We start from the raw sequence: 23331 nt of genomic DNA on the forward strand, positions 1-23331 counted from the left end.
ACCCATATACACTTGTCATACACTCTCAAGATACACCAATTTATTTTCCTCCTCTTTATTTCAACCTCAAATGTGCAGTATTGTCTCATAAACTCTTTACTTTTTCTATCCATAACACACACACAAACACAAACACACACACAAAATATGTACACTGTTACACTGAGAAGATACTCTGCAGATAATAAAGAATAGACTGGCTGTATTTAGGCCCATTTGAGAAGTCCTCCATAGCCAGGTCTATTATTCCGGATCCATTTCAGGTCTGCCTGGCCGTAATGAGAGAAAGCCTGTATGGAGCGACCTGTCTACTGGGGATGCTCCAATTAGGGAGAGATAGATCCGCATCTTCCCAGACTCTTGGTCCGGAGGAACATAACTGATTGTCAATTATCTTAGAGTCAAGCTGTTTTGAGTTTGAGGTTCAGCGGTTTCTTTCATTAAGAGAGGAAGTGCGAGATTTCTGAAACAAAATGCTTCCATTTCCTCAGGGGCCTCAAGGAGAGCCAGGTCCCCCTGGACAGCAAGGCAACCCAGGTGCACAGGTTAGTATTAATAGAATCGTCTTTTTGTTTTTTGTTTTTTTTGTTTTTCGGATACAGGGAGACACGTCATCTGTCTGTTATGTAATTTTCTCCTGTATAAAAAAAAAAAAAAAAAAGGAAACACATATGAACATTTTGTATCTTTTCTGCAGGGACTTCCAGGTCCCCAGGGAGCCATTGGACCTCCAGGAGAGAAGGTAAGCGCAATAGCTGTTGCATGATCGGTGAATAAGTTTTACATAATCTACGCTGAGAAAAAAAAGATCTCCTGCAACTCCACCCCGAAAAACTGCCAACTTTATAAAATGTTAATCGTGAGAGACCTAAATTCCATAAAATTGCAGAAGATTGTTTCTTTCATTTGCATGAGCTAAAAGCCAAGTCACTATCTCATTCACTCCCAAGTGCTTATCAGACTATTATGCAAACATGTCCCCATTCCCAATGCAGGACCAAATAGTGCCTAGTAGACAGAACAGACAGATTTGAATCCTGATACGTCTTAATCCAATTTTGGGTAAATCACATTTGCCAGATTATATGGATTGTATTTAGTATATTATTGAATAGTTTGAACTGGAGAATGAACAATGACGATATTATGTTTCCCAGATAACAAATTAAATATTAGAGGGCTTTGCTATTTGTCGAAAATAAAATGAACGTAACAAAATAAATGCAGAGTCTTGCATCAGCTGTCTTCCCTTTGGCATATTTTTTGGGGGCTGCAACATCGAGCTGTTTGTAACCTAGATAATATTTGCCAAAAAAAAAAAAAAATTGCTGTTTTGGAGAGCAGTCCATAAATTTGTCATTAATATCTTACGTACAAAAGTTTCCAAAATCTATCTTTCATAAGATGAGTTGAGTTTGAAGTGAAAGCGCCATCGTGTAAAGCGCACAGTGTGTCTGCTTCATTTGTTGTGCAGGAGCGTGAATGATGTGGAGGCTTTTTTTGTGAAGTGAAACATTTCTATGCACCGCGGTGTTTTAAGTGAAACTGGGCCAGAATCTGGAAAAGGAGATTATTTAGAACAAGGAAATTATGTACAAAGGCGTTATCCGTTTTTTCCATTTGTTTGAAATGTTATGACATGTATCGCGCCTCGTCTTGCATTGCAACAGCGTTGGCCGAACCCAATATCTCGTCTTGTCTTCTTAATAGGGACCAACTGGAAAGCCAGGCCTGCCAGGAATGCCGGGAGCTGATGGTCCACCGGTGAGTGTGTGACCCTGTGAAAGACACATACACACACATGCAAGCAAAGCGGCCTCTTTCTCTCTCCTCCTGCCTCTCTGCGAAACACAATTCACTGACTTCATCAACACCAATCTTTAACAGACAGCGCTGAGGAAGCAGAACACTCAAATAAAATGATCAAAACCTATCATTCATTATTAGTTTTATTATTATTATTATTAAGAGTAGAATCAGTAGTAGTAGTAGAAATGGTGGTATAAGTATTAATAGTATGTATAATATGGGAATAGAGTTCTAAAATCAATAACACATCTCTTTCTCTCCCTCTGTTGTCATGCAACTTTCAACATTTATGTAGTTGATGTTTGACACATAAATCAACAAAATAGAAATAAAGCATTAAAAATAGAGCATTTAAAGGAATATACATTGGTGCAAAATGTCACCATGATCCCTTAATGCGTGTCATCAATCAACATATGTTCAGCTTATATTTTGCACATTAAACTCTCTCCGTATCTCTCGTTCGCTTTCCAAAACACACACACACGCACACACATCCCATCCCCCCCCACAAACACCTGTGCTAATGACAGGTGGGTTGCGGAAGGCATCGGGTGGCATCTGGGAAAGAGGAGAGGCGAAAAGATGTGAGAGATGAAGAGCTGCAGGGCGAGATGAAGGTGCAGGGACACGTGAAAATGGGTGACGCTCTGAGAAATGGGGGATCGGGTTGAGAAGAGGAAAAGCGAGATAGATGAGAGAGGGCGCCGTATGATGTCTGCCGATTCTCTAATGGCTTTCAAAGTCTTTTTAGGGTAGAGTAGAAATAGCTCTTTCCCATTTACACACACTTTTCTTTTTCTATTCATCCATTTGTTCCATCTCCTATCAACCTCAGTGTTTACTCCCTCTCTCTCTCTCTCTCTCTCTCTCTCTCTCTCTCAGTCTCCCCGGTTCCTCCATGCCCTTAATCTCTCTCCTGTCTTGTCTCTATTTCCTCCTCTCTGTCCTCTTTCTCATCCCTGAAAACCTATGAGGAACACAGCCTTTGTCTCAAGAGAATGCAATCAATTTCCCTCCACTCTTTTCCACTGGATATCCATGTGTGCATTAGAGCTATGTCTTTTGTGTCCTGGGATTTTGTATTGTGTGTGTGTGCGTGAGAATGTAATTGAGAGTGTAACTGTGTGCTTTCGTGTATAGATGTATGTGTGCGTGCGTGCACGTGTGCGTGTGCGCGTGTCTTGTGTTGTGAATTCCAAGACAGCCTTGTCTTTAAGAGCCCAGTAATAGCCTGTAGTGCCTCTATAATACTGTGCATTAAGGGGAAGTCCCAAATGAGATTGAACTCTGATGGTTCTTATTCAAATGGCCTTTTCCAGTTCAATACATCCTCCAATAGTTTTACAACTTAATCCCTCAGTAATAGGGAGCGGTGTAGTATTTATGATAGTAATTATCCTGGCATGAGATGCAATTAGTGTTTCTCTTAATAATTCACAGGGTCACCCTGGAAAGGAGGGACCTTCTGGAGAGAAAGGACACATGGTAAGTTTCCTTTCCTCCTCCTCCTTCATTTTTTTTTTTTGTAGTGTTATATTTCCTTACACTTGCTGTTAATGCTTTCTTCCTTATTGATTTATACTTTCATGTCTGTTTCTTTCTCACCTCCCTCTGTTTCCTCCCTTGGTTCAGAGCTATTTGCATAAAACAGATTGCATTCATGTAGATTAAATTAGCATTGTGTGTAACAAGGCCTCACCACATGCCCATCTCTCTCCAGGGCCCTCCTGGCCCTCAAGGACCCATTGGTTATCCCGGGCCCAGAGGCGTGAAGGTGAGTTTGTTATTAGTTATTCTGAGATTCGTGCTTCATATTATTACCCAGTGGTGCCCTGCAATTAACATTTATTGTGAGGCAATAGTCGCCGTGATGTTATTACATTGTGCAGGAAAAGGCTGGTATGTAATTTGCATCATTTGTCCAACCATTCAAAATTTGATTTTGTATTGAGCCATTGTATTGTTTTGCAAATTAGAATCCCATTTTTCCCAATAAATTGCATTCCCTTGAAAAGCTCTAGAAAGGTTCAGTTGCTTCTCTTTAGTCTTCACTGAGATGGGAAAAAAAAAAAATCTCAGTAATGCAGTGATCAGACGGGAGGTTCGTCTTGGCAGAACTTGCATAGCTCATGTGTTCGCTCGTATAAGGTAAGGCTGGGGTTCGTCTGTCGTGGTGGAAGATTAGACCCGATGGCTCGAGGCTCTCAGCCCCTCCCGCGGATTCGGTGTCATTACAAACTCATGAAGCAGAGACAAAAAGAAATCCCATCAAATAATCCTTTGCGCAGAGGGCTGACAGGTCAGAGTCATTAAAGCATCCACTGAGGGAGAAGATCACACCGGCGGCCTGACATCCAGCTAACTGTCCCCCGTTTCATGGTTTGAAGTCCCGCTAACTGCCGCCTCTCCCTTGGCGAGCCAAGACTCTGTGATATAAAACACTGGATCTGAAGTGATGACAATAGAAGACGATTGCATAGCATACAATACTGAACCCATAGCACCCTCCAAACTTTGCAGAATTGACCCTGATCAGTTGAGTTAAAAGACCTTTCCTGTTATTTGTGGGGGTTTTGTTCGTAAGCCCTATTTAGATGATGGTAATTATCATGTTTCTGTGATTGAGCGCCTTGCTTTCAAGATTCAAGATTCAAGATTCAAGATTTATTCGTCACATGCATGAATGCACAGGTACAGCAGCAGTGAAATGTAATTGCAACAACTCCAGCACTGTGCAAGTAAAAAATAAAAATAATAATAATAATAACGATAATAAAATAAAATAAAATAAAATAAAATGAAATAAAAATAAAGATAAAATAGAAAGAATATATGACATTCCTATATACAATGAACAACCTGTATACAATATATTTTAGTGATGGGACTGAATCTGACTCACTGTCCACCGTACAGCCCAGCTCCTCTGTTCACTATTTCCTCCCTACCATTATTTAATAATGTCTGTCTGTGCTTGCATCACAGGGAGCCGATGGTGTAAGAGGCCTGAAAGGGAACAAGGGTGAAAAGGTACGTGACTGCAGACCAGTGAGATTCTAGTATCCTGTGGCCTCACTGAGGCTGTGTCCACATGAGCTTTTCAGCAGAACTGCATTAACAGGTAGAAGATGATAACGTTAATGTTAATCTAGAGCGTGCGCTGTAGATCTCCTACTTATGAGCCTATCTGAATTTTTGTTGGCCGATTTAAATTAAATCGAGTTTCTATGGCAACAGGGAATTTTGAGAGGTCTTCACGTCTCTGTGTGTGTGTGTGTAACTGTGAGAATACCACACCAATCATTCTCAGCATTTGTATCATGCATTTCTTTTCCCATTCATTTCATGCTCTCTTTTCTGTTTTCTTGCTCCTAGGGCGAGGACGGCTTCCCTGGCTTCAAGGGAGACATGGGCATCAAGGGTGACAGGGTAAGACTTTTTCTTTCTTCTTTCTCTCTTTTTTTTTGTTGTTATTTTGTTAGATGGTGTGTGTCAGCCACATCTCGACTGCCAGGAAATCCTTGACAATGAATTACAGAACAGCAGAGTAGACAATGGCAGCAGCTCCGTCGCTGGTTTAGTGCCCTCACTCATGTTAGTTTAATGAAGTCCACTTGAACAGCTCCTTTGAAATGCATTTCTTTAAAAAAAAATACACCCAAAACAGTCACTCAACAAGGTCTGAGGGGACATGACCTTTACTTTCCTGATTGAATGTATCGACCGCTCTTGTCACATTAACCTCCTATGGCCTAAGCCTCTGTGACTACCGTGGAATTGTGGGTAATGAGCAAACATAAGGTGTTGTTCCAGCTCCCGGCTATGTGTGTGTGTCTGCGAGAGAGAGAGAGTGTGTGTGTGCATGTGAACAGCCTTGCCACTTTCCAGTCACTCCTATCCATAAGCAACTTTTGAGTGGAAAGGACAAGTTTGACAGGTGCACCCAGGAATAGCTTCCCTCTCCAAACTGCATCAGGGATTTTCACTGTCAAGCCTAAGGAAAGCCGCCTTTTTTACGGCGAGAAATATAACCTCGCTTCAAACATCAAACCCCCCCAATCCCTGACCAAGCTGTCTATAAGCGAGTGGAGAAAGGGAGAAGAAATCAATGGCAGTTTAAACCTCTTCAAACCCGAGAGAGACAGACACGGGGCTCCAGCCTGTCGTTCTCTGGAGACGTTGCATATCTGGATGAAAGCAAAGATTTGAGAAGGCCCTGTGCTCGAGAGGAGGCGCTCCGCGTGGACCGGAATCTAAATGCCTCATTTTCAAGCATGCTTACGGAATGCGAGTGTGTGTGCGCGTGTTTATGTCTGCGTGTGTTTTCAATGTAAAGTGTTCTGTTTGATAAGCTTGCAAGTGTGAGTCAAGTACAGTTTGCTTGATGCCTTTTTATCTGTACTTGAGTGTGTGTGTGTGTGTGTGTGTGTGTGCATGTGTGTGCGCACACACTTGTGAAATGCATTATGTACAAGGCTTTAACTAGATACCTTTCACACACCACTGGGTCGCCGCAGCAACGGCTGGTTGTCAGAGCGAGTTTGTACCTTGTCATTTAGAGTGTGGCCTGCTTGTGGCTCTATAGGAGCAGGGGGGGGGGGGGATTACAGAAGGGGGCAATAACGGGACCCTGATAACTGCTGTGAGGGGCAGACAGCATAGGAAATAGCCTTATTTGACACACACATTTTGCAGTGCAACAGTCATTGCCCCAAATGGACAGGTGCGCTCAACTAGAAGAATATGTTGTCTAGTCGTATTTGTGCTGCGTCTGTCATATTACGCGAATATGAGGATGAAGATGTTATGGAGATATAAAATCTTCTAACACAAAGTGACGCACTCCTTTGTGTTTGATATGACAAGATATGAAATTAATGCATGCGGTATGACAAGATGTGAGATGACGTGTCCCTGAGGATAAGGAAAATGTCAAAAGACAAAATATACTGTATAATGTGGTTCTACAAGTTGCCGTCAGAGTGTCTCTTTCTCTTCTGATGAAAGCGGATACATCATGTTCAAGCATGCAGGTGTGTAGCGTTGGATACTAATGCTCTCCTGCCCTCCGCTCTGCAGGGAGAGCTTGGACCAGCAGGACCAAGGGGAGAAGACGGTCCCGAGGGGCCCAAGGGTCGCTCAGGTCTCCCTGGCGACGCTGGTCCTCTCGGCCCCACTGGTGAGAAGGTAAGCTCCAGTCTCTCGTTTGCACGTGCTCAGCAAATAATATTCCCAGCTGCCTAAAGCTTATACCGAGCGATGACACAAAATAACAGCCAGGACTAATATTTGATTTCACTCAGCAGGATTTAATAAGGAAATAGTTTTCCAATCATTCTGAACAGAAACAACAAAAAAAAAAATTCATTCATTTCGGTCTCAAAATTGCTTTCCTGAACCAGTTTAGAATGCAAAGTTTGAATTTTTGGACCGCATGTTGAGGCATTGATAGACCACTTAAACCATTGTTGTCACTTTCATTTAAGATCCAAAAATGGGCTCGAACAGCAGTGCACCGACGGGGTTCAATGACGTAGACTACTACAGCTGAGCGTATGCTTACAGGCTCATGCAGAATCTGACTTGGCAACTGAGCTAATGAGTACAAGGAGTTGGGGAAGAGTGTGCCTCACACACACGCTAGTAACCACATTAGCTGCAACGTGCATCTCCAAATCTTATTTCTCTGGCGGAGTACAATTGAATTGGACACATATTTGCATAGTGTGGGTTACACGGCGTGTGTGCATGAAATATAGACGCTGCTCTATAGGTGGATGACAAAAGTGCACATGAGTTCACGATGGAGTAATTTAGATGTTTTATTAGAGCCAGTGCTGCAGCCAACATTTCCAGTTTGAGTTGAAATGCTGAGCAATGAGCTGGCTTCAGTGAATGTTGCTGAGTCCAGTGTGCATTTTCCTCTTTTGCATGCTTTACCGTAGTCAGTTAGATCCATTCTGATGAAAAATTAATACAGGGTATACTTATTACTTGTACTTGTATTTTTTTCTCAATGATAGGGTAAACTCGGTGTTCCCGGGTTGCCTGGATACCCAGGAAGACAAGGACCAAAGGTAAGTTCACGAGTTTTGTCCAGTGTTGCCAGCAGCTTAGTGACCACATATTGAGTAATAATAAAATCCTATGAGGGACACATTCTCCTGTCCAAAATCTTTCACTTAATATCCACGTGTTTGTGAAAGACACAGTGAGCACGTGCATGTGATTGCTACTTTATTAAGTCCTGATGGCCCGCGCCGCCACGTCTTTGACGGGTTGACAGTCTTCATTGGACATGGCTGAAGCTTCCTGATGGAAGAACCTAGAATTTAAGTCCGTTTATTAGTCTCAGTCTTCAGGCCCTAATACAATAACAGTCAACTACTGCTGCTCCAAAACATTAACCCTATAAAGCCATTTGTATCATATATGATACACATTTTCAATTCCGTTTTTCGTTTTCAGTTTAATCAATACTTGACCAAAATACTGTTGTATACCTTTGAACACTTCCCCTGTTCACCCTGGACCATACCATTCAAGTACATGTCATATATCATACACCAGAAAGGTCGTGTAATAACAGATTTTTTGATTTTTCTTTTTTTTTCTATTTATATATATTTTGTTATAGGACTAAATAAAGGGTTCAATTTCAAAAAATTGGAATTTTCTGCCAATTCTTTCATAGTTCAGGCTTTATAGGGTTAATAATGTACTCCAGCTCCTATTGTTTTTAAAAAGCCTGGCAAACTTCACAATATAAAAACGGGATGTAACATGTATTTTTACTTCACAACCACTGATTTTCTCTCTCTCCCGCTCACACACAGGGATCTCAGGGTTTCCAAGGTTTCCCTGGTGCCAACGGAGAGAAAGGAACTCGGGTATGTTCATAAGACTTATATTATTATTCCTCTCAATCCTACACAGGCTGGATCAATACAAGCATAGCACTGGAGACGGACTCCAGTTCGAGCCGCGGATTTTTCAGCACAGAGAAAGTTGCGCGGTCCTCAAGTGAAGATTTCAGCAAGGACAAAAAGATAGTTGTATTCCCTCATCGTTACCAAACACACAAGTCATTTTTTACAGCATCGGAATCTGCCAGGAAGGCTGTTTATTACGCCGTGGTGCTTGAGCAATGTTTCATTTTCTTTATTTAAGGGATGGGCCATTAGCTCGCCGGGAGAGTAATGGTTTGTCACCATGAGTGGATTGAGGCACACAAAGCTTTTCATCTTCACAAAACATTTGTCAAGGTTTATGAGACCAAGCTCCTAGACAGGCAGGGATGATAATGGCATTAACACAGTTTCACAGCAGCTATTTGTACCTCTTAAAAGCCACATAAAGATAATATTGTTTTTCTCATTAATGTTGTACACAGCAGCTCTGGCTCTGTATTACTGTGGCAACCAATTACATAACGAATGAGCGAACGAACAAAAATAACGAACAAATGAATGAACAATAGATAGATCGATGGATGGATCTTTGCAAATCCATGCATGCATGCAGTCTGTTTACAGACAGTGTGCCTCATCTTTGATCCTTACATTTCATGTCCACAGGGAACCGCAGGAAAAGCCGGCCCAAGAGGACAGAGAGGACCAACGGTGAGTCTTACCCAGCCCAACACAGATTATATGTAGTAGACTTACATGACACTTCAAAATGGAAATTTACAATCAACCTTGACATGTCTAGCCGAGGTTTCCTGAAAGCATGGGATGGACCAGGTTCAGGGGTATCTCTAAGGGGTTTTTTGCAGAATTCTCATCCTTTTGTGCCTCCTTTTCTTTTCTCAAGGGACCTCGCGGAGAGAGAGGACCACGAGGACCCACGGGAAAAGCTGGACCAAAGGTAGAGGAAATACTCCTAGGACAACATTCCGTCATATTTACTGTGTTTGCTGTTCTAAAACTGAAACAAGAGTGGCAACATTTTACGTGTGCTCATCAGTTGAACACCTCTGTCCGTTCAGGGTAACTCAGGAAGTGATGGCCCTCCAGGACCTCCCGGGGAGAGGGTATGTATTACTTCATCATTTGGGTGTTATGGTTCTTTTCAAGTCGTGTCTGATTCCGACAGAGGTGAATGATTAATGACCAGACGTTGCTTGTGCCTTGTTTCAGGGTCTGCCAGGACCTCAGGGACCAACAGGATTCCCAGGACCAAAGGGCCCACCTGTGAGTACAAACTCACACACCACAGACGGACATGATAGCGTGCTGAGTAAAACCAGCGAGTTTTTCTTTAGTCTTTCTGTACATTTCTATTTATGAACTAGAGCCGAATCCATCTGTGTGTATCATGCTGATTTTTTCTGCATTTTCAGGGACCTGCTGGGAAAGACGGACTGCCTGGACACCCTGGACAGAGAGGAGAGACTGTGAGTAAACCACCCTATATTGAATGTTTATTACCCAAATCTTAATCCATATTCCACCAGGCCAGTCGTCATTCTACTTATTCTGTCATCCACAGGGCTTCCAAGGGAAGACTGGCCCACCTGGCCCTCCGGGTGTGGTTGGACCTCAGGTACGTCACTGTCATCTTAGCATGGCTGACCATGACTACATTAGAGAACATCTCCACAACGCTTTGCTTAATAATAATAATAATAATACTTTGTTTGTATTCGATGAGCACTGAAAGCAGCACTCCGCAAACATCATCCTCTCATGATGTGGTGATGCTGCTCTTAATATGTGTGTACAGTACATCAGCAGAAACCATTAGCTTGTCATTAAGATGTAGTAACCCTGCAGAGGCTCAATTTCTCAGTGTTTGTCCAGCAGATAAAGAAAGATTTACCTCCATACCTGTATCTTATGAGCTCTGACTTAAGTGCTGTTTATCCTCTTCAGTATTAGCGTCGGGATGTTCAGTAATTATGCATGCATATTAAACAGCCATTTCCTCCCAGCCACTCTTCTCATGCTAATTGAGGACATTGATGATACACAGCTGTATGTGGCCTTCATGACTAGCGGGCCTCCCACACAGCAACTGCTCAGCCTCGTCACACGTTCACATTTTAACACCTTTTTTTCAAATGCTCATCTCCCCGCCTGGCTCTGCTCACTTTGCTCCAGTTGCCCTTCTCTTCCGTCCATGTTTCTCTTCGTCATGTCTCCTCTCTAACTGACCATTCAACCACTCGTGCTAAATGCATGCATATATATGATTTTTTTTTTTTTTTTTTTTTCCCAACCACAGGGACCAACAGGTGAGACTGGACCAATGGGAGATCGGGGCCACCCTGGACCCCCAGGCCCACCTGGTGAGCAAGGTTTACCTGGAGCTGCAGGAAAAGAGGGAGCCAAGGTGGGTATTGGCGCACCTCCTCTCACATCATCACTCCTTACCATATAACACAAACATAATACAGGCTTCAATATAAATCTAACAGTACGTACATTTATTTGCCATTCCTATGCAAAGCTTTTTGTCTTGTAGGATAATACAAAAACCAAACATAAATAAGCTGAAATTGGATAATACACAGACAATTGTGCTCTCTTTTAAAATGCACCATTGCAGTGTCTCGTGTGTTGGAACTAACTGTGCTGTGCTTCACCCTCAGGGTGACCCAGGCCCTGCTGGCCCAGCAGGTAAGGACGGCCCTCCTGGACAAAGAGGTTTCCCTGGAGATAGAGGTCTGCCCGGCCCTGTGGTTAGTATCGCTCTCTGCTCTCCACAACATCTGTTCACAGATTGAATAGCTCTACCTCTTGGTTAACAGTTCTTGGGAAATAAGTATGGTTATGTGAATGCGATGAACCTTAAAAATATCAAAAATGGGAAATCAGATCCCTGAGGGGTGCTCTGCAAAAGAGCAGTATGCCTGTTTTTTTGTTTTTTTTTACTTGACTTAACTTGACAAAGTCAAATCCTGATAGCCAGGCAATCCACAGTTATGATATGACTACAGACGGACTTGTTAGCAAGCAATCAACAGCAGAAATAGCTTTCGATTCAGCGCCGGGATGCAGATATAAACCAGGATGCATAATGGGATATCCCCATTCTCCTGTAATGCAAACATAAGGAGCTCCTAGCAGCTTTTGTGAATACTTTTCCTCCCTGTACCCTCTCAGCCTCTACTCTGGGCTATGGGAGCTTTTCCAGCTCACAGTGAGGCTGTTTGAATAGAGGGAGTCCAGTGGAGGGAAGGATGTGTGCTTCCTCGACAGATGTGTTTGTTTTCTACAGTCTTCATTTTATCTCTCTCTCTCTCTCTGCAGGGGGCTCATGGCCTGAAAGGGAATGAGGGTCCTAACGGCCCACCTGGTCCTGCTGTGAGTACAAACCACTGCATCCACATCCTCAATTTCCTGTCCTCCTCATTCCTTTCCGTTCTCTCACTTTGTGCTCTCACCTTCTGTATTCTGTCTCTGTCTCTGGGACTTGTGTTCATAGCAATGTTCCCACCATCAGTTGTGCCAGGCTGTTACATAATAGAGTGATATGCATAGTTAGCTCCTTATGTAACACAGGTTTGACCTATTTGGTACTGTAGATTTGCCTGATATTGAAATTCTCTTTCAATGTTAAAACCTGTGATATTTCCGAGAACGTTTCTGCTGAGTCACTCTGATACCTGTTTCTGCTTTATCCCACAGGGCTCTCCTGGTGAGCGCGGTCCTGCTGGCCCAGCTGGACCTACCGGCCTCCCAGGACGTCCTGGCCCCCAGGGACCTCCAGGCCCTGCTGGAGAAAAGGGTGGACCGGTAAGAAAGAACATTGGATTCTGGAGATTTCCCCGGCAGACCGAAAAAGGAAAGAGTTTTTTCAGCCAGACTGACATGTGCATTCTCTGCCATAACCAATGTCTATTAGGGAGAGAAAGGACCTCAAGGCCCAGCTGGTAGAGATGGTATTCAGGGACCTGTGGGTCTGCCAGGGCCCGGAGGACCTCCCGGACCCCCAGGAGAGGACGGCGACAAGGTGAGTTAACAACAGCTGACTAGGATGTATGGCTAGGCCCCTCTTTAACTGAAGTGAAACATAGTGAAATTAAATCACGCTGCATGAGTATGACATTGCAGCTCAGTCCTGTGGATTTGACATTGAGCTTTTTCCATCATCACCTTTAGAAGGCACACATGCACTCACTTTCCCGGCGAACCTGTCTGAGGGGATTTTACTGACAGAGTTTGCATTGATTAACACGAGAGGTGAACCTTTTCTTGTTGTGCCATTCTGTTCAACATGTATACAGAGAGAGTGGAAGAAAGGAAATTGGTGGCGACGACAGTGCGAGAGTGTCTGAAAGAGACCCATTAGTATTCAGAGGGAGGAACAAGCCCCCACACCCGCTGAAAAATAACATTTGCAGGGAGATCAACTATAGGGATACTCAAAGGATAATCTCTTATCCTTTGAAGAATTCCTTAGTTCTTAACTGGCCTTATCATCATCCCCATGGTGTAGACGGACAGAGAGAATACAGAGGGTATTTGCCATGCAGATAAAAAGGATCTCACAAGCTAATGTTTACACACATTCAGACACTCTCTCATTATAAGTCCTATCCACAGGGAATGGACAACTCCAAGGCCTTTATTTAAGAGACTAATGGTGTTTCACTGGAGCACAAGGCCAATGTCTGAGGGGATTTACATTTGAGTTTTGAGTCTGTGTTTGTCCCGGCACCCACAGCCTGTGGAGGCTTTGAAAGTATGGCATGAACCTCTTTATTCTGGGCATGTTGCTGCAAACAAGTTGGGAATGGGACTAATTATCTATTCTATTTTGGCGGCTGGTAGGTGCTTGTGACTCACCCCTCGTGATAAACCTCTTCAGTCATGAGCTGTGTTTGTCACTGTGAGACACAAAGAGAAAGGGATACTGACATAATCCACAGACTGATCTCTAAAAAAATTGCGGGGCATCATAGTGAGTTGATATGTTGTCTTCTGATCTGTGGCATGTTTGATAGAAACAGGCGTTGTCAGCTCTTTCTCGCTTGGCTTTTATTAAGGTTGATGATTTTGTACTTTTACATTTTACACTGTGACTATTTCATTCCTCAGGGAGAAATTGGTGAGCCCGGCCAGAAGGGAAGCAAGGGTGACAAAGGAGAACATGTGAGTCATCATTTATTGATAATGTGACTGTAAATTCATTTTACACAACCAATCAATTTCTGCCCTGAATTCATGAAAGATAAAGGGTATGATCTTTGGCCATCTGTTAATTGACAGTTTTGCTGTGTTCCTTTTCCTCTGCTCCTCTGCAGGGTCCCCCTGGTCCGACCGGCCCTCAAGGACCTGTTGGAGCGCCTGGTCCTGCTGTACGTGTCGGGTTTCATTAGTGCATTAATATCGCCCAGTGCCTGTCTGTCTGTAGGGCCAATAGTGCCCTGAGTCTCACTTTCAGCTGTTCACTCATATGTGATTTGTGACCCCTTAATCTGTCCTGGCATGCAGGGTGCTGATGGTGAGCCCGGTCCCAGAGGTCAGCAGGGTCTCTTTGGCCAGAAGGGAGATGAAGGCTCAAGAGGATTCCCTGGACCCCCAGGCCCAGTTGGGCTGCAGGTGTGAACTAAAATGAATAATCAAAAGTGTGAGAACCAGTAAAATGTCATCATTAAGAAGCAGTGAGATGTCATGATTAACTCTTCTGCAAAATCCTCAGGGCTTGCCTGGTCCCCCTGGTGAGAAAGGTGAAACTGGAGACGTTGGCCAAATGGTAAGTTCTTGATGGAGAGAGAATAAGAATATGCACTATATGAATTACTGTGTTATCATCTGGTGTACTCAGCAATGCACTCCTCATGCTAACACCATTACACTGAGTGGTAAGTAGGAGGAGGATATTTACTCATCACTCTTTCTCTTTCTTTCTTCCCCCAGGGTCCACCTGGACCTCCTGGCCCCCGAGGCCCCTCAGGACCTCCAGGAGCTGACGGCCCTCAGGGACCCCCTGGTGGTATTGGAAACCCTGGTGCTGTTGGAGAAAAAGTAAGCTTTTCTTACGTTCACGAACACTTGAACACTTGTGGACAGATAAGAGAGGATAACAGCAGCAACCCGTTGTAGGTTTTAGTTCTTATACTGCAGTATCTCAAAGAAATGGCCTTGTGTAAACATGCTATGTGGATTACTATTTCAAATATTTCAGACAGCGTTAATTCAGTGGGAGGAACAATGTGTTCCATCACTAACATAATGGATAGATGGTGCGACTTGTCTCATGCTTCCTCTGAGCAATAACATTTGCAGACATGTTAGTGCTAAGATAAGACTTTTCACAGGTATAAAATAGTGTGTCCAGTCAGTAATTACTATCGGCCTAGATAACAGAATAGGTGATTCATTACCATGATCACTTTGCTGGCAGGGAATCAGAGGGAAACTCCCATGAATGTAAGTGTAATGTCTCAAAAGAGGAAAAAAGAACTGACTGCCCCTTTGGTCTGATTATAAGTAGTAAACTGTGACAGTCATTTTTTGATTGTGAAAAACTGTTTCGGATGCTGCAAAACGTTAGTAGGTCTCAGCCTGATGCTCTCACCGGTTGGATTGTGATTGCTACAGTGTTGAAAGTGTAGTCAGGCTCTTCAGCACTGCACTGCAGAGTTAAACACGCCCTACCGTTTCTATTCTGGTATATGTACATGAAATAAGATATCTTCTCTATGAAATGAGACAGGCGACATGTTTTTTTTTTTGTCAGGACGTATCAATAACATCCTGCATGTGCCACATTTGTCAGTTTGACTCTATTTTAGAGCGCTTTGGAAGAGTCAGCTTCTATATGCTATCAGCCTGATTGTCAGTTTGAGTGCGTGATGTAGTAAAAATTGTGAATGAATCCTCTTTGCGAGGCTTTTGCAGGCATTAATATTTGATACGGCTACTTATATGGTTTCTTTTTAAATGGGACGGGATCATTTTTCTGGTGCAGAGTGACAGATGCACAGACAATCTAATGGGCAGCCCGTCTTCCCGAGCAGTGCTGTCACTGTGGAGAGTATGAATAAATACTCAAAGGCGCTGTACTTCAGATTTTAAGATGGTGAATGCATTATTAAAGGAGGCTCTTATAAAATCAGCCCTCGCTCTTATTTGTTGTTGCTGTTTCATTATGAAAGGCCTGTCTTGGCGGCAGCTGCTGGCCGCAGTGCACTTTCTCATCACTGCTCTGTCGGTGGTGATAGTGTGTTGTGTTTTATCTGGTCCAGTCGTAGTCACCTTTACTCCATGAAAATCTCCATCAGTATGGCCTGTCTATACTCCCTGCAAACAAGCACAGTGCTCTTTTGACTGGTCCGGCCTCAGCTGATCTAGCATCTCTTATTCGCCGGGCCGGGCGGGCGGCAAAGCAACTTTTCTGCAAACTGCTCCGCTGTGTAACTCTATAATAATTCCCTTGTTCTCAGCAGATTTTGCTTGCAGCCCCATGGTGGTCATGAAAAGGGTGTTGTGAGGATAGAGTCAAGGCCTGCGCAGGGCTTCTCCGAGACACAACGCCGCATTAAGAGCGGTGCACGCTCCGCCCAGCACAGCAAGATCAGTCATGCTTTTTAACCAGACGCACCAACTGTACATCTCGACAACAACAAGAGAGGTTGGGAAAGCAGCCAGACGCTAATTTAGAGCATCAGTGGATGTTTAGAATACAGAGCTGGTGTTTATGCTAGAGGGGGTCTTGATATGCTTATCAAGCGCAGCTCAGCACAGCTCGGGATTGGCTGGCCTTGGGACGGGCGCTCGCTCTGCCGTCTCCCTGTGTTTCAGACAGGACGTAGGCAAACATTTTCTCTTGGAACAGGTGTGGCAAACTGCCTCTGTGTCCCAGTGGGGAGGGCGGCAGGCCTATGTGACAGTGAGTAACGATAGCACCCAGGGTGTAGAGGCGAGTTAACACGGTAGCTCTCCTGTAAGTCCAGGGAAACAGGACAAGATGTATGGACAGGGTCAAGGGAGAACCCTGAGGTCAGTGCACGCCTCGCTCCGCCACCACAGCCGCCTACAGTTGATGGATTGAAATCTTTTGTGTCATCGCTTTCTATCCCCAGTTGGGTGACCAAGGGCACTGGGACAGTGGGGGCTGCTGTAAATGATGAGATCTGTAGAACTGAGCCGGATGAGCAAATGCCCTTTCTGATATTGGATCTGCGCCCCCCCAACCCCTGTCTCCTCTTTTTGCCCCTTGCATGCAGTCCCACAGGATAAGCGTAATGTGCACACACATGCACATCAAATCACAAACCCTCTCTTCAGGGATAACATGGAAGGGTCCAGGTTTTCTGCTGACCACATGCATACAGACAGTTGTTTCACACACAAAGTCTCTCTCTCCACTCATTCTCACACTATCTCTCTCTCTCTCTCTCTCTCTCTCTCTCCCCAGGGAGATGCCGGTGAAACAGGAGAGCCAGGTCTTCAGGGAGAAGTTGGCCCACCAGTGAGTGATCCACCTTAACAGTTAAAACCGCAGCAGATCAATACGGGGTACACTATAGGAAAAGTATGGTGCTATTGCAACCAATAGGTCGCCACCACTGCAAAATTAATTACCGTCAGTCAGCAGCGTGACTACATTATAGTGAGGCTGTTCATTTTACTGCTCCTCAGTACCATCCATGAAGTCACCGATGCTGTCCTCCATTTATTTTCTAATATGCTCGTGTCGTCTCTCCGAATTAGAAATACTAACACGATGCACATTCTCACAGGGTCCAAGGGGAGAGCGAGGAGAGAAGGGAGAGGCTGGCCCTGCGGGTGCAGCTGGACCTCCTGGCCCTAAGGGTCCCCCTGGAGATGATGGTCCCAAAGGCAGCCCTGTAAGTTTCATTCCACATTGTACAGTACAGTAGAAACACAAATTGCACAAACTAATGACAGTTATAGGCCCTTTGCAGTGTGGTGGAGAAACGTAGACTCGCTGAGTTGTGGTGATAGGCCACTGCAGATTGAATACTGGCATGATCATGTACATCAAGGACATCTTCCTCCCATTAATATGGGGTGCCAAATTGCTGTAATTTTACTGAACAACAGAGCAGGACTACATCAAGTGTTTTTTTAGAGCAGGGTAGGCAAAAGAAAGATACATTTATGTATAGATTTTTGTTTGCAGGGGTGCTACACTGCAAAAACTCAAAATCTTACCAAGATTATTTGTCTTATTTCAAGTCAAAAATGTCTTATTCCTAGTCAAAATATCTCATTACACTTAAAATAAGACATGATCACCTCAGATCCCACCCGGGGTCCTTTCTGTGTGGAGTTTGCATGTTCTCCCCGTGTCTGCGTGGGTTTCCTCCGGGCACTCCGGTTTCCTCCCACCATCCAAAGACATGCAGGTTAGGTGAATTGGCGAAGCTAAATTGCCCCTAGGTGTGAGTGTGTGTGTGGATGTCAGTGTTTGTCTGTCTGCCCTGTGATGGACTGGCGACCTGTCCAGGGTGTTTCACTGCCTTCGCCCTGTGAGCGCTGGGATAGGCTCCGGCAACCCCCCGCGACCCTAGTGAGGATAAGCGGTTTAGAAGATGAATGAATGAATGAATGATCACCTCAGAAGTGAATTGTTTTTAGACAATTTTCTCTTGTTTCAAGTGAAAATTTGCTTGTTTCATTGGCAAAATTTGTTTCTTGTTTCTAGCTAATTTTCACTTATTTCAAGTGAATTTTCACTTTTTCCACTGGCAAATTTTGCCAATGAAACAAGCAAATTTTCACTTGTTCCAAGTGAATTTTCACTTGAAACAAGTGAAAATTGTCTAAAAACAATTTACTTCTGAGGTGATCATGTCTTATTTTAAGTGTAATGATATTTTGACTAGAAATAAGACATTTTTTACTTGAAATAAGACAAATAATCTTGGTAAGATTTTGCGTTTTTGCAGTGTAAGTAGGTTAATTACAAAAAATAAATAAATAAAATAAAATTCTTACAAAATCGTCTACATCTATGTTTTCTTTTTCAATGTCGAACAGCAGTGTCTGTGTTTTAGAAGATGCTTAGCTCAGTAGTGACAAACTTCTGCACTCTCTGTATGCGTCCTCCTCCCGTTTTACCCTCAACAAAGACGTCTTGTGCTTTGTGCCATTGTGACCAGTGCGGTGCAGACCTAAAACATTCTTTTCTAAATAAATAAAGAAGCAGAAATTATTCATCATACATCTGGATCTTAAAAGTGCATTTGGCATGGTCGTAATGTGACTAAATCTCAGATGTTTTGAACCAGATTCATCTGTAACACTGTGTAGACCAACACTCACAGCAAGCGCTTCATTTGTTTTTGCCAGAATATGTGATCACGCGTGCAGTAGTCAGAAAAAAAATGGAGTTACAGCTCCGCTTCTTCCCTCTCTCAGTCTACAGTGATCTGATCTCATGTGATCACACCTGTCCTCACATAACAGCAGGTTATTGTCCATTTATATCTAATTGACCTTAAGTGAGAAGAATTTTTCAATGTGTGTTATAATCCACCTTGTATTGTTTTTTTCAGGGTCCTAGTGGTTTCCCTGGTGATCCTGGCCCCCCTGGAGAGCCCGGTCCAGCTGTAAGTAATGACACATCCTCAGTTAATATTGTTGAAGTGTTTTGTTTCCGTGAATGATGTGTGCAAACCATATTTCTCACAGTCTGATCGTTATTGATGCAGCGCAACATGACGGTGTTCTGTTTACTCCTTGTGCAGGGAATAGACGGTCCACCTGGTGACAAAGGAGATGATGGAGAGCCTGGTCAACCTGTAAGCATTGTGTGCCTTATTGCCGCTCCAGTGTGTGACATTTATGAAATGGAATTCTGCCATGAAAATGAGTGTAATGCAAAATGAAAACTATTTCATTATATAAACTAGGGTTCCCCTGGACCCACTGGAGAGTCTGGCCCCTCTGGCCCACCAGGAAAGAGAGTAAGTATTGTGCTGTTCTCCCTGCACCGCATTATTATTGTTCTTGTTGTTATTATTATTATTATTTAAATATTAATGATGTAGTGTTAATCTCTACATCTCTTGTGGTTGTTTCTCCGCTGAACAGGGACCACCCGGAGTTGCAGGACCTGAGGGAAGACAAGGAGAGAAGGGAGCCAAGGTGGGAAATGGCCGGAACTCATTTCATACAAACTATAAATGACCTCTTTCTGTCTTCCTGTAGTGTACTAACAAAATGTCAGTATATCAACACAACTGAATGAATAATAATGGTGTGTGTGTGTCCTGCTTCAAAGGGAGAGCCTGGTTTGGAAGGTCCCCAAGGAAAGACAGGCCCTGTAGGTCCTCAAGGATCACCTGGAAAGCCTGGTTCTGAAGGACTTAGGGGCATCCCTGGTCCAGTTGTAAGTAGAGCCTTGCTTGTCTTCACAGTAGTTTGTCACAGTCAAATGTTTGAGCTGATGTTGAAAATTCATAAAGTGTGCAAGTGGAGACAAAATGTTCCAATAAACTGTAGAATGTGACACCCCCAAGCTATTTATAGAAACCAGCGTTTCCTTGTTTTCTTGTGAGTACAGGATGAGAAAATGGTTAATTGGTATTTCTGTGCAGGGAGAGCAAGGTCTTCCTGGTTCCCCAGGCCCTGATGGACCCCCAGGACCCATGGTGAGTAGAGATGACCCTCGGCCTGAGGCGTATCACATGCTATGTATGATTAATAAGGATCCTCAGTCATTTTTCTCTTTCCTCTTCTCTTCTCTCTCACAGGGTCCTCCTGGTCTCCCCGGTCTGAAAGGAGACTCTGGCATAAAGGGAGAAAAGGTGAGCCATTCTGGTGCCTGTTCAGCTGAAATAGGTTGGGTGTTTTGATGTTCTGTGTGAAATAAAGAAGAAAGACTAATGGTGCTCCTTTTTAACCAACTGATTAAAGCTTTTGTTTCCCCACAGCCATTAATCATTACCCTAATGATTCGAGGATGAGCCAGATATGTATATTACTGGGCTAATTTTTGTGCCTGTGCATTATTGACTGTTACATTGATGGTTTGTGTGTTGTTCTCTGTCCTCAGGGCCACCCAGGTCTCATCGGTCTCATCGGACCCCCAGGTGAACAAGGAGAAAAGGGTGACAGAGGTCTTCCTGGTCCTCAGGGATCAGCTGGTTCCAAAGGAGATACTGTGAGTTGATTCAGCAAAAGTAGACTAGAGCTCCTCACATTGGGCTCACGTAGTCTTGTAACTCTTTGTCCCTTGTTTGCCTCTAGAGATTTTTTTTATCTGTCAGTGATCTTCTGCTCTGCATGGTCTGTTTTTTTTCCTGTTTAGAAGTAAAATGAAGTCACCAAATGCTAATTTCCCACTTTTCAATCATCATAATTCCATCAAAACCATTATAATCAGCATCTGGAGGAATGTCTTTTTCATTGTCATGCAGAAGTTACGTATGGGTTCACACTTTCCTTTTTTTTTCCATCAGGGTATTGCTGGTCCTTCAGGTCCACTTGGTCCCCTCGGTCCTCCAGGATTACCTGTAAGACTATGTTTACCATATATATTGCACTCTGTGTGTGACTGAGTAGCATGTTATGTCTGAATCAGTATTGATTAACTGGTTGTCTTTGCCTCTATAGGGTCCCCCTGGTCCTAAGGGAGCTAAGGGATCATCTGTAAGTGTTACAAAAAAGCTATATTTATCAGAAACAATAACCACTTCATTTTGCATGCCACTCTTTGGATATCCTCAAAGGGTATTGAACGCGATTACATTCATTTAACAATTAACACCAAACTTTCCATTGTTTGTCCTGCTCAGGGTCAAACTGGTCCAAAGGGAGAGACTGGTGTTCCTGGACCCCCTGGACCTCCTGTAAGTCAATACATTATGTTTTTAATTGTAACATTGTGTTTATTTGACACAGGGGTAAGCCATTTGTCTTTTTGGTTATATGGGTGCATATGGGTCTATATTTATAATCTTGTTATCCTTCTCTCTTACTGGTATTTGCCTCTCCGTTCTCTCTCTGTCTCTCTCCATAACAGGGCCCACCTGGCGATGTTATCCACCCACTTCCCATCCAGGCTCCCACTAAGGGCAGATCACGCAGGAACATCGATGCCAGCCAGGTTGTGGATGATGCGGCGGCGGATGCCAACTACAAGGATTATGATGATGGCATGGAGGAAATCTTTGGCTCCCTCAACTCCCTCAAACTGGAGATTGAGCAGATGAAGCACCCACTGGGCACGCAAGCCAACCCCGCCCGCACCTGCAAGGACCTGCAGCTCTGCCACCCCGACTTCCCTGATGGTTTGTATCCTATTAAAACGAAAACATGCAACTTTTCGCCCCGGAGACAGGAAGTATGTAGTCCGCCCTCCTCCTGCTTAGTTGGTCAAGTTCCCGTTCCAGCCCTTGTCACTCATCCTGATGAGCTGTCTGCCTTTAAATGGCATCTAGCCTGAGGCTGAGGTAAACTGAAAATCCTGCTTCAGTTTTTCTCTTATTCCTCACTACTTTCTGGTATTGTCGTTGCTATTCCTTCTCTGCATTTTTGCTGCTAGCCTCACCTGGACGCACTCACATGATACACACCCATAGCATACAGTGTGCACATCTAAACCTCCAGAACATCAATGAAAAGCCAATTTCAGAGCGATGCAATCATGACCACGCAGACTCACAGACACAGACAGATAATCTATAATAAAGCCCATTTATTTCTTGACATTTTGATGTAAAAAACGCGTGAACCTCGTAGTCCAGGAGCATAATAAGTTTGATCGAAGCATATCTAGAAATGTTTGTGGAATGCCAGACTGAGGCTGCAGACATACACACTCATACACAAGATTACATTTGCAATCCTAAAACTGCTCCCCCTCTCTCTCTTTTTTTTTTTTTCTCCACCCCCCCCCTGTTTAGGTGAGTACTGGATTGATCCCAACCAGGGCTGCTCTCGGGACTCCTTCAAGGTGTACTGCAACTTCACAGCAGGTGGAGAGAGCTGCATCTTCCCAGATAAGAAGTCTGAAGGGGTAAGTGAGCCCATATTTGCACCACGCGTATGCACCAACGGGAAGATGCACATGCACATGCGAGAACACACACTGAGGTGGAGGACATTAGGTTGAAAATAGTGCTACAGCATGGCGATATGGTATGGGAAAAGAGAAGAAAAAAAAAGTTTGCATTTTTCAGTTTCCACTTCACCATTTGATTGACAGTTAAATAACGTAGGCTGTGTACTCTAGATAAGTGAATGTAATTGTCTTTTTTCCCCCTGCCTGGGACTGGGACTGCCATGCATATAAATATCCCGAACGTCTCAAGACAGTGCTATTTGCAACAGTAACTCTATTGTACCTACTCATGTACCCATATAATTAGCCTCCATGAGATTACCTGATGGGTTGCTGTAACCAAAATGATGTTGATGATGACGGAAGAAGCCCTCCATTCTTCAAGAGAGCAAACCAGCCCCTTCTTGAGATCCTTATTTTACAAACATTTCCGTCTCATTGTTTGGTTTCGACCGCAGTGAGACAACACATTCATTCAAAAGGACATATTCACATCAAGTCATTCACAATCCCAATGTATCTTTTTTT

General features: G+C 43.7%; 1 protein-coding gene across 3 annotated transcripts in view; it reads left to right on the forward strand.

The window, feature by feature from the left end:
* col5a1 (procollagen, type V, alpha 1) overlaps positions 1–23331 on the forward strand; it is an 83557-nt gene that overhangs the window by 53062 nt on the left and 7164 nt on the right. For all 3 annotated transcript variants that reach the window (XM_030065401.1, XM_030065403.1, XM_030065404.1), the window contains exons 23-63: positions 492–545; positions 698–742; positions 1711–1764; positions 3253–3297; positions 3533–3586; positions 4798–4842; positions 5188–5241; positions 6892–6999; positions 7836–7889; positions 8649–8702; positions 9390–9434; positions 9628–9681; positions 9803–9847; positions 9954–10007; positions 10157–10210; positions 10306–10359; positions 11041–11148; positions 11408–11497; positions 12069–12122; positions 12447–12554; positions 12664–12771; positions 13860–13913; positions 14066–14119; positions 14256–14363; positions 14464–14517; positions 14682–14789; positions 17185–17238; positions 17510–17617; positions 19292–19345; positions 19484–19537; positions 19649–19702; positions 19830–19883; positions 20020–20127; positions 20336–20389; positions 20492–20545; positions 20794–20901; positions 21200–21253; positions 21354–21389; positions 21536–21589; positions 21763–22030; positions 22646–22758. In XM_030065401.1, the coding sequence (XP_029921261.1) occupies positions 492–545; positions 698–742; positions 1711–1764; positions 3253–3297; positions 3533–3586; positions 4798–4842; positions 5188–5241; positions 6892–6999; positions 7836–7889; positions 8649–8702; positions 9390–9434; positions 9628–9681; positions 9803–9847; positions 9954–10007; positions 10157–10210; positions 10306–10359; positions 11041–11148; positions 11408–11497; positions 12069–12122; positions 12447–12554; positions 12664–12771; positions 13860–13913; positions 14066–14119; positions 14256–14363; positions 14464–14517; positions 14682–14789; positions 17185–17238; positions 17510–17617; positions 19292–19345; positions 19484–19537; positions 19649–19702; positions 19830–19883; positions 20020–20127; positions 20336–20389; positions 20492–20545; positions 20794–20901; positions 21200–21253; positions 21354–21389; positions 21536–21589; positions 21763–22030; positions 22646–22758 (2946 nt within the window). The remainder of the gene's footprint in view (positions 1–491; positions 546–697; positions 743–1710; positions 1765–3252; positions 3298–3532; positions 3587–4797; positions 4843–5187; positions 5242–6891; positions 7000–7835; positions 7890–8648; positions 8703–9389; positions 9435–9627; positions 9682–9802; positions 9848–9953; positions 10008–10156; positions 10211–10305; positions 10360–11040; positions 11149–11407; positions 11498–12068; positions 12123–12446; positions 12555–12663; positions 12772–13859; positions 13914–14065; positions 14120–14255; positions 14364–14463; positions 14518–14681; positions 14790–17184; positions 17239–17509; positions 17618–19291; positions 19346–19483; positions 19538–19648; positions 19703–19829; positions 19884–20019; positions 20128–20335; positions 20390–20491; positions 20546–20793; positions 20902–21199; positions 21254–21353; positions 21390–21535; positions 21590–21762; positions 22031–22645; positions 22759–23331) is intronic.

The sequence above is a fragment of the Myripristis murdjan genome, chromosome 12 (assembly GCF_902150065.1).
Source record: "Myripristis murdjan chromosome 12, fMyrMur1.1, whole genome shotgun sequence".
Taxonomy (NCBI): Eukaryota; Metazoa; Chordata; class Actinopteri; order Holocentriformes; family Holocentridae; genus Myripristis; species Myripristis murdjan.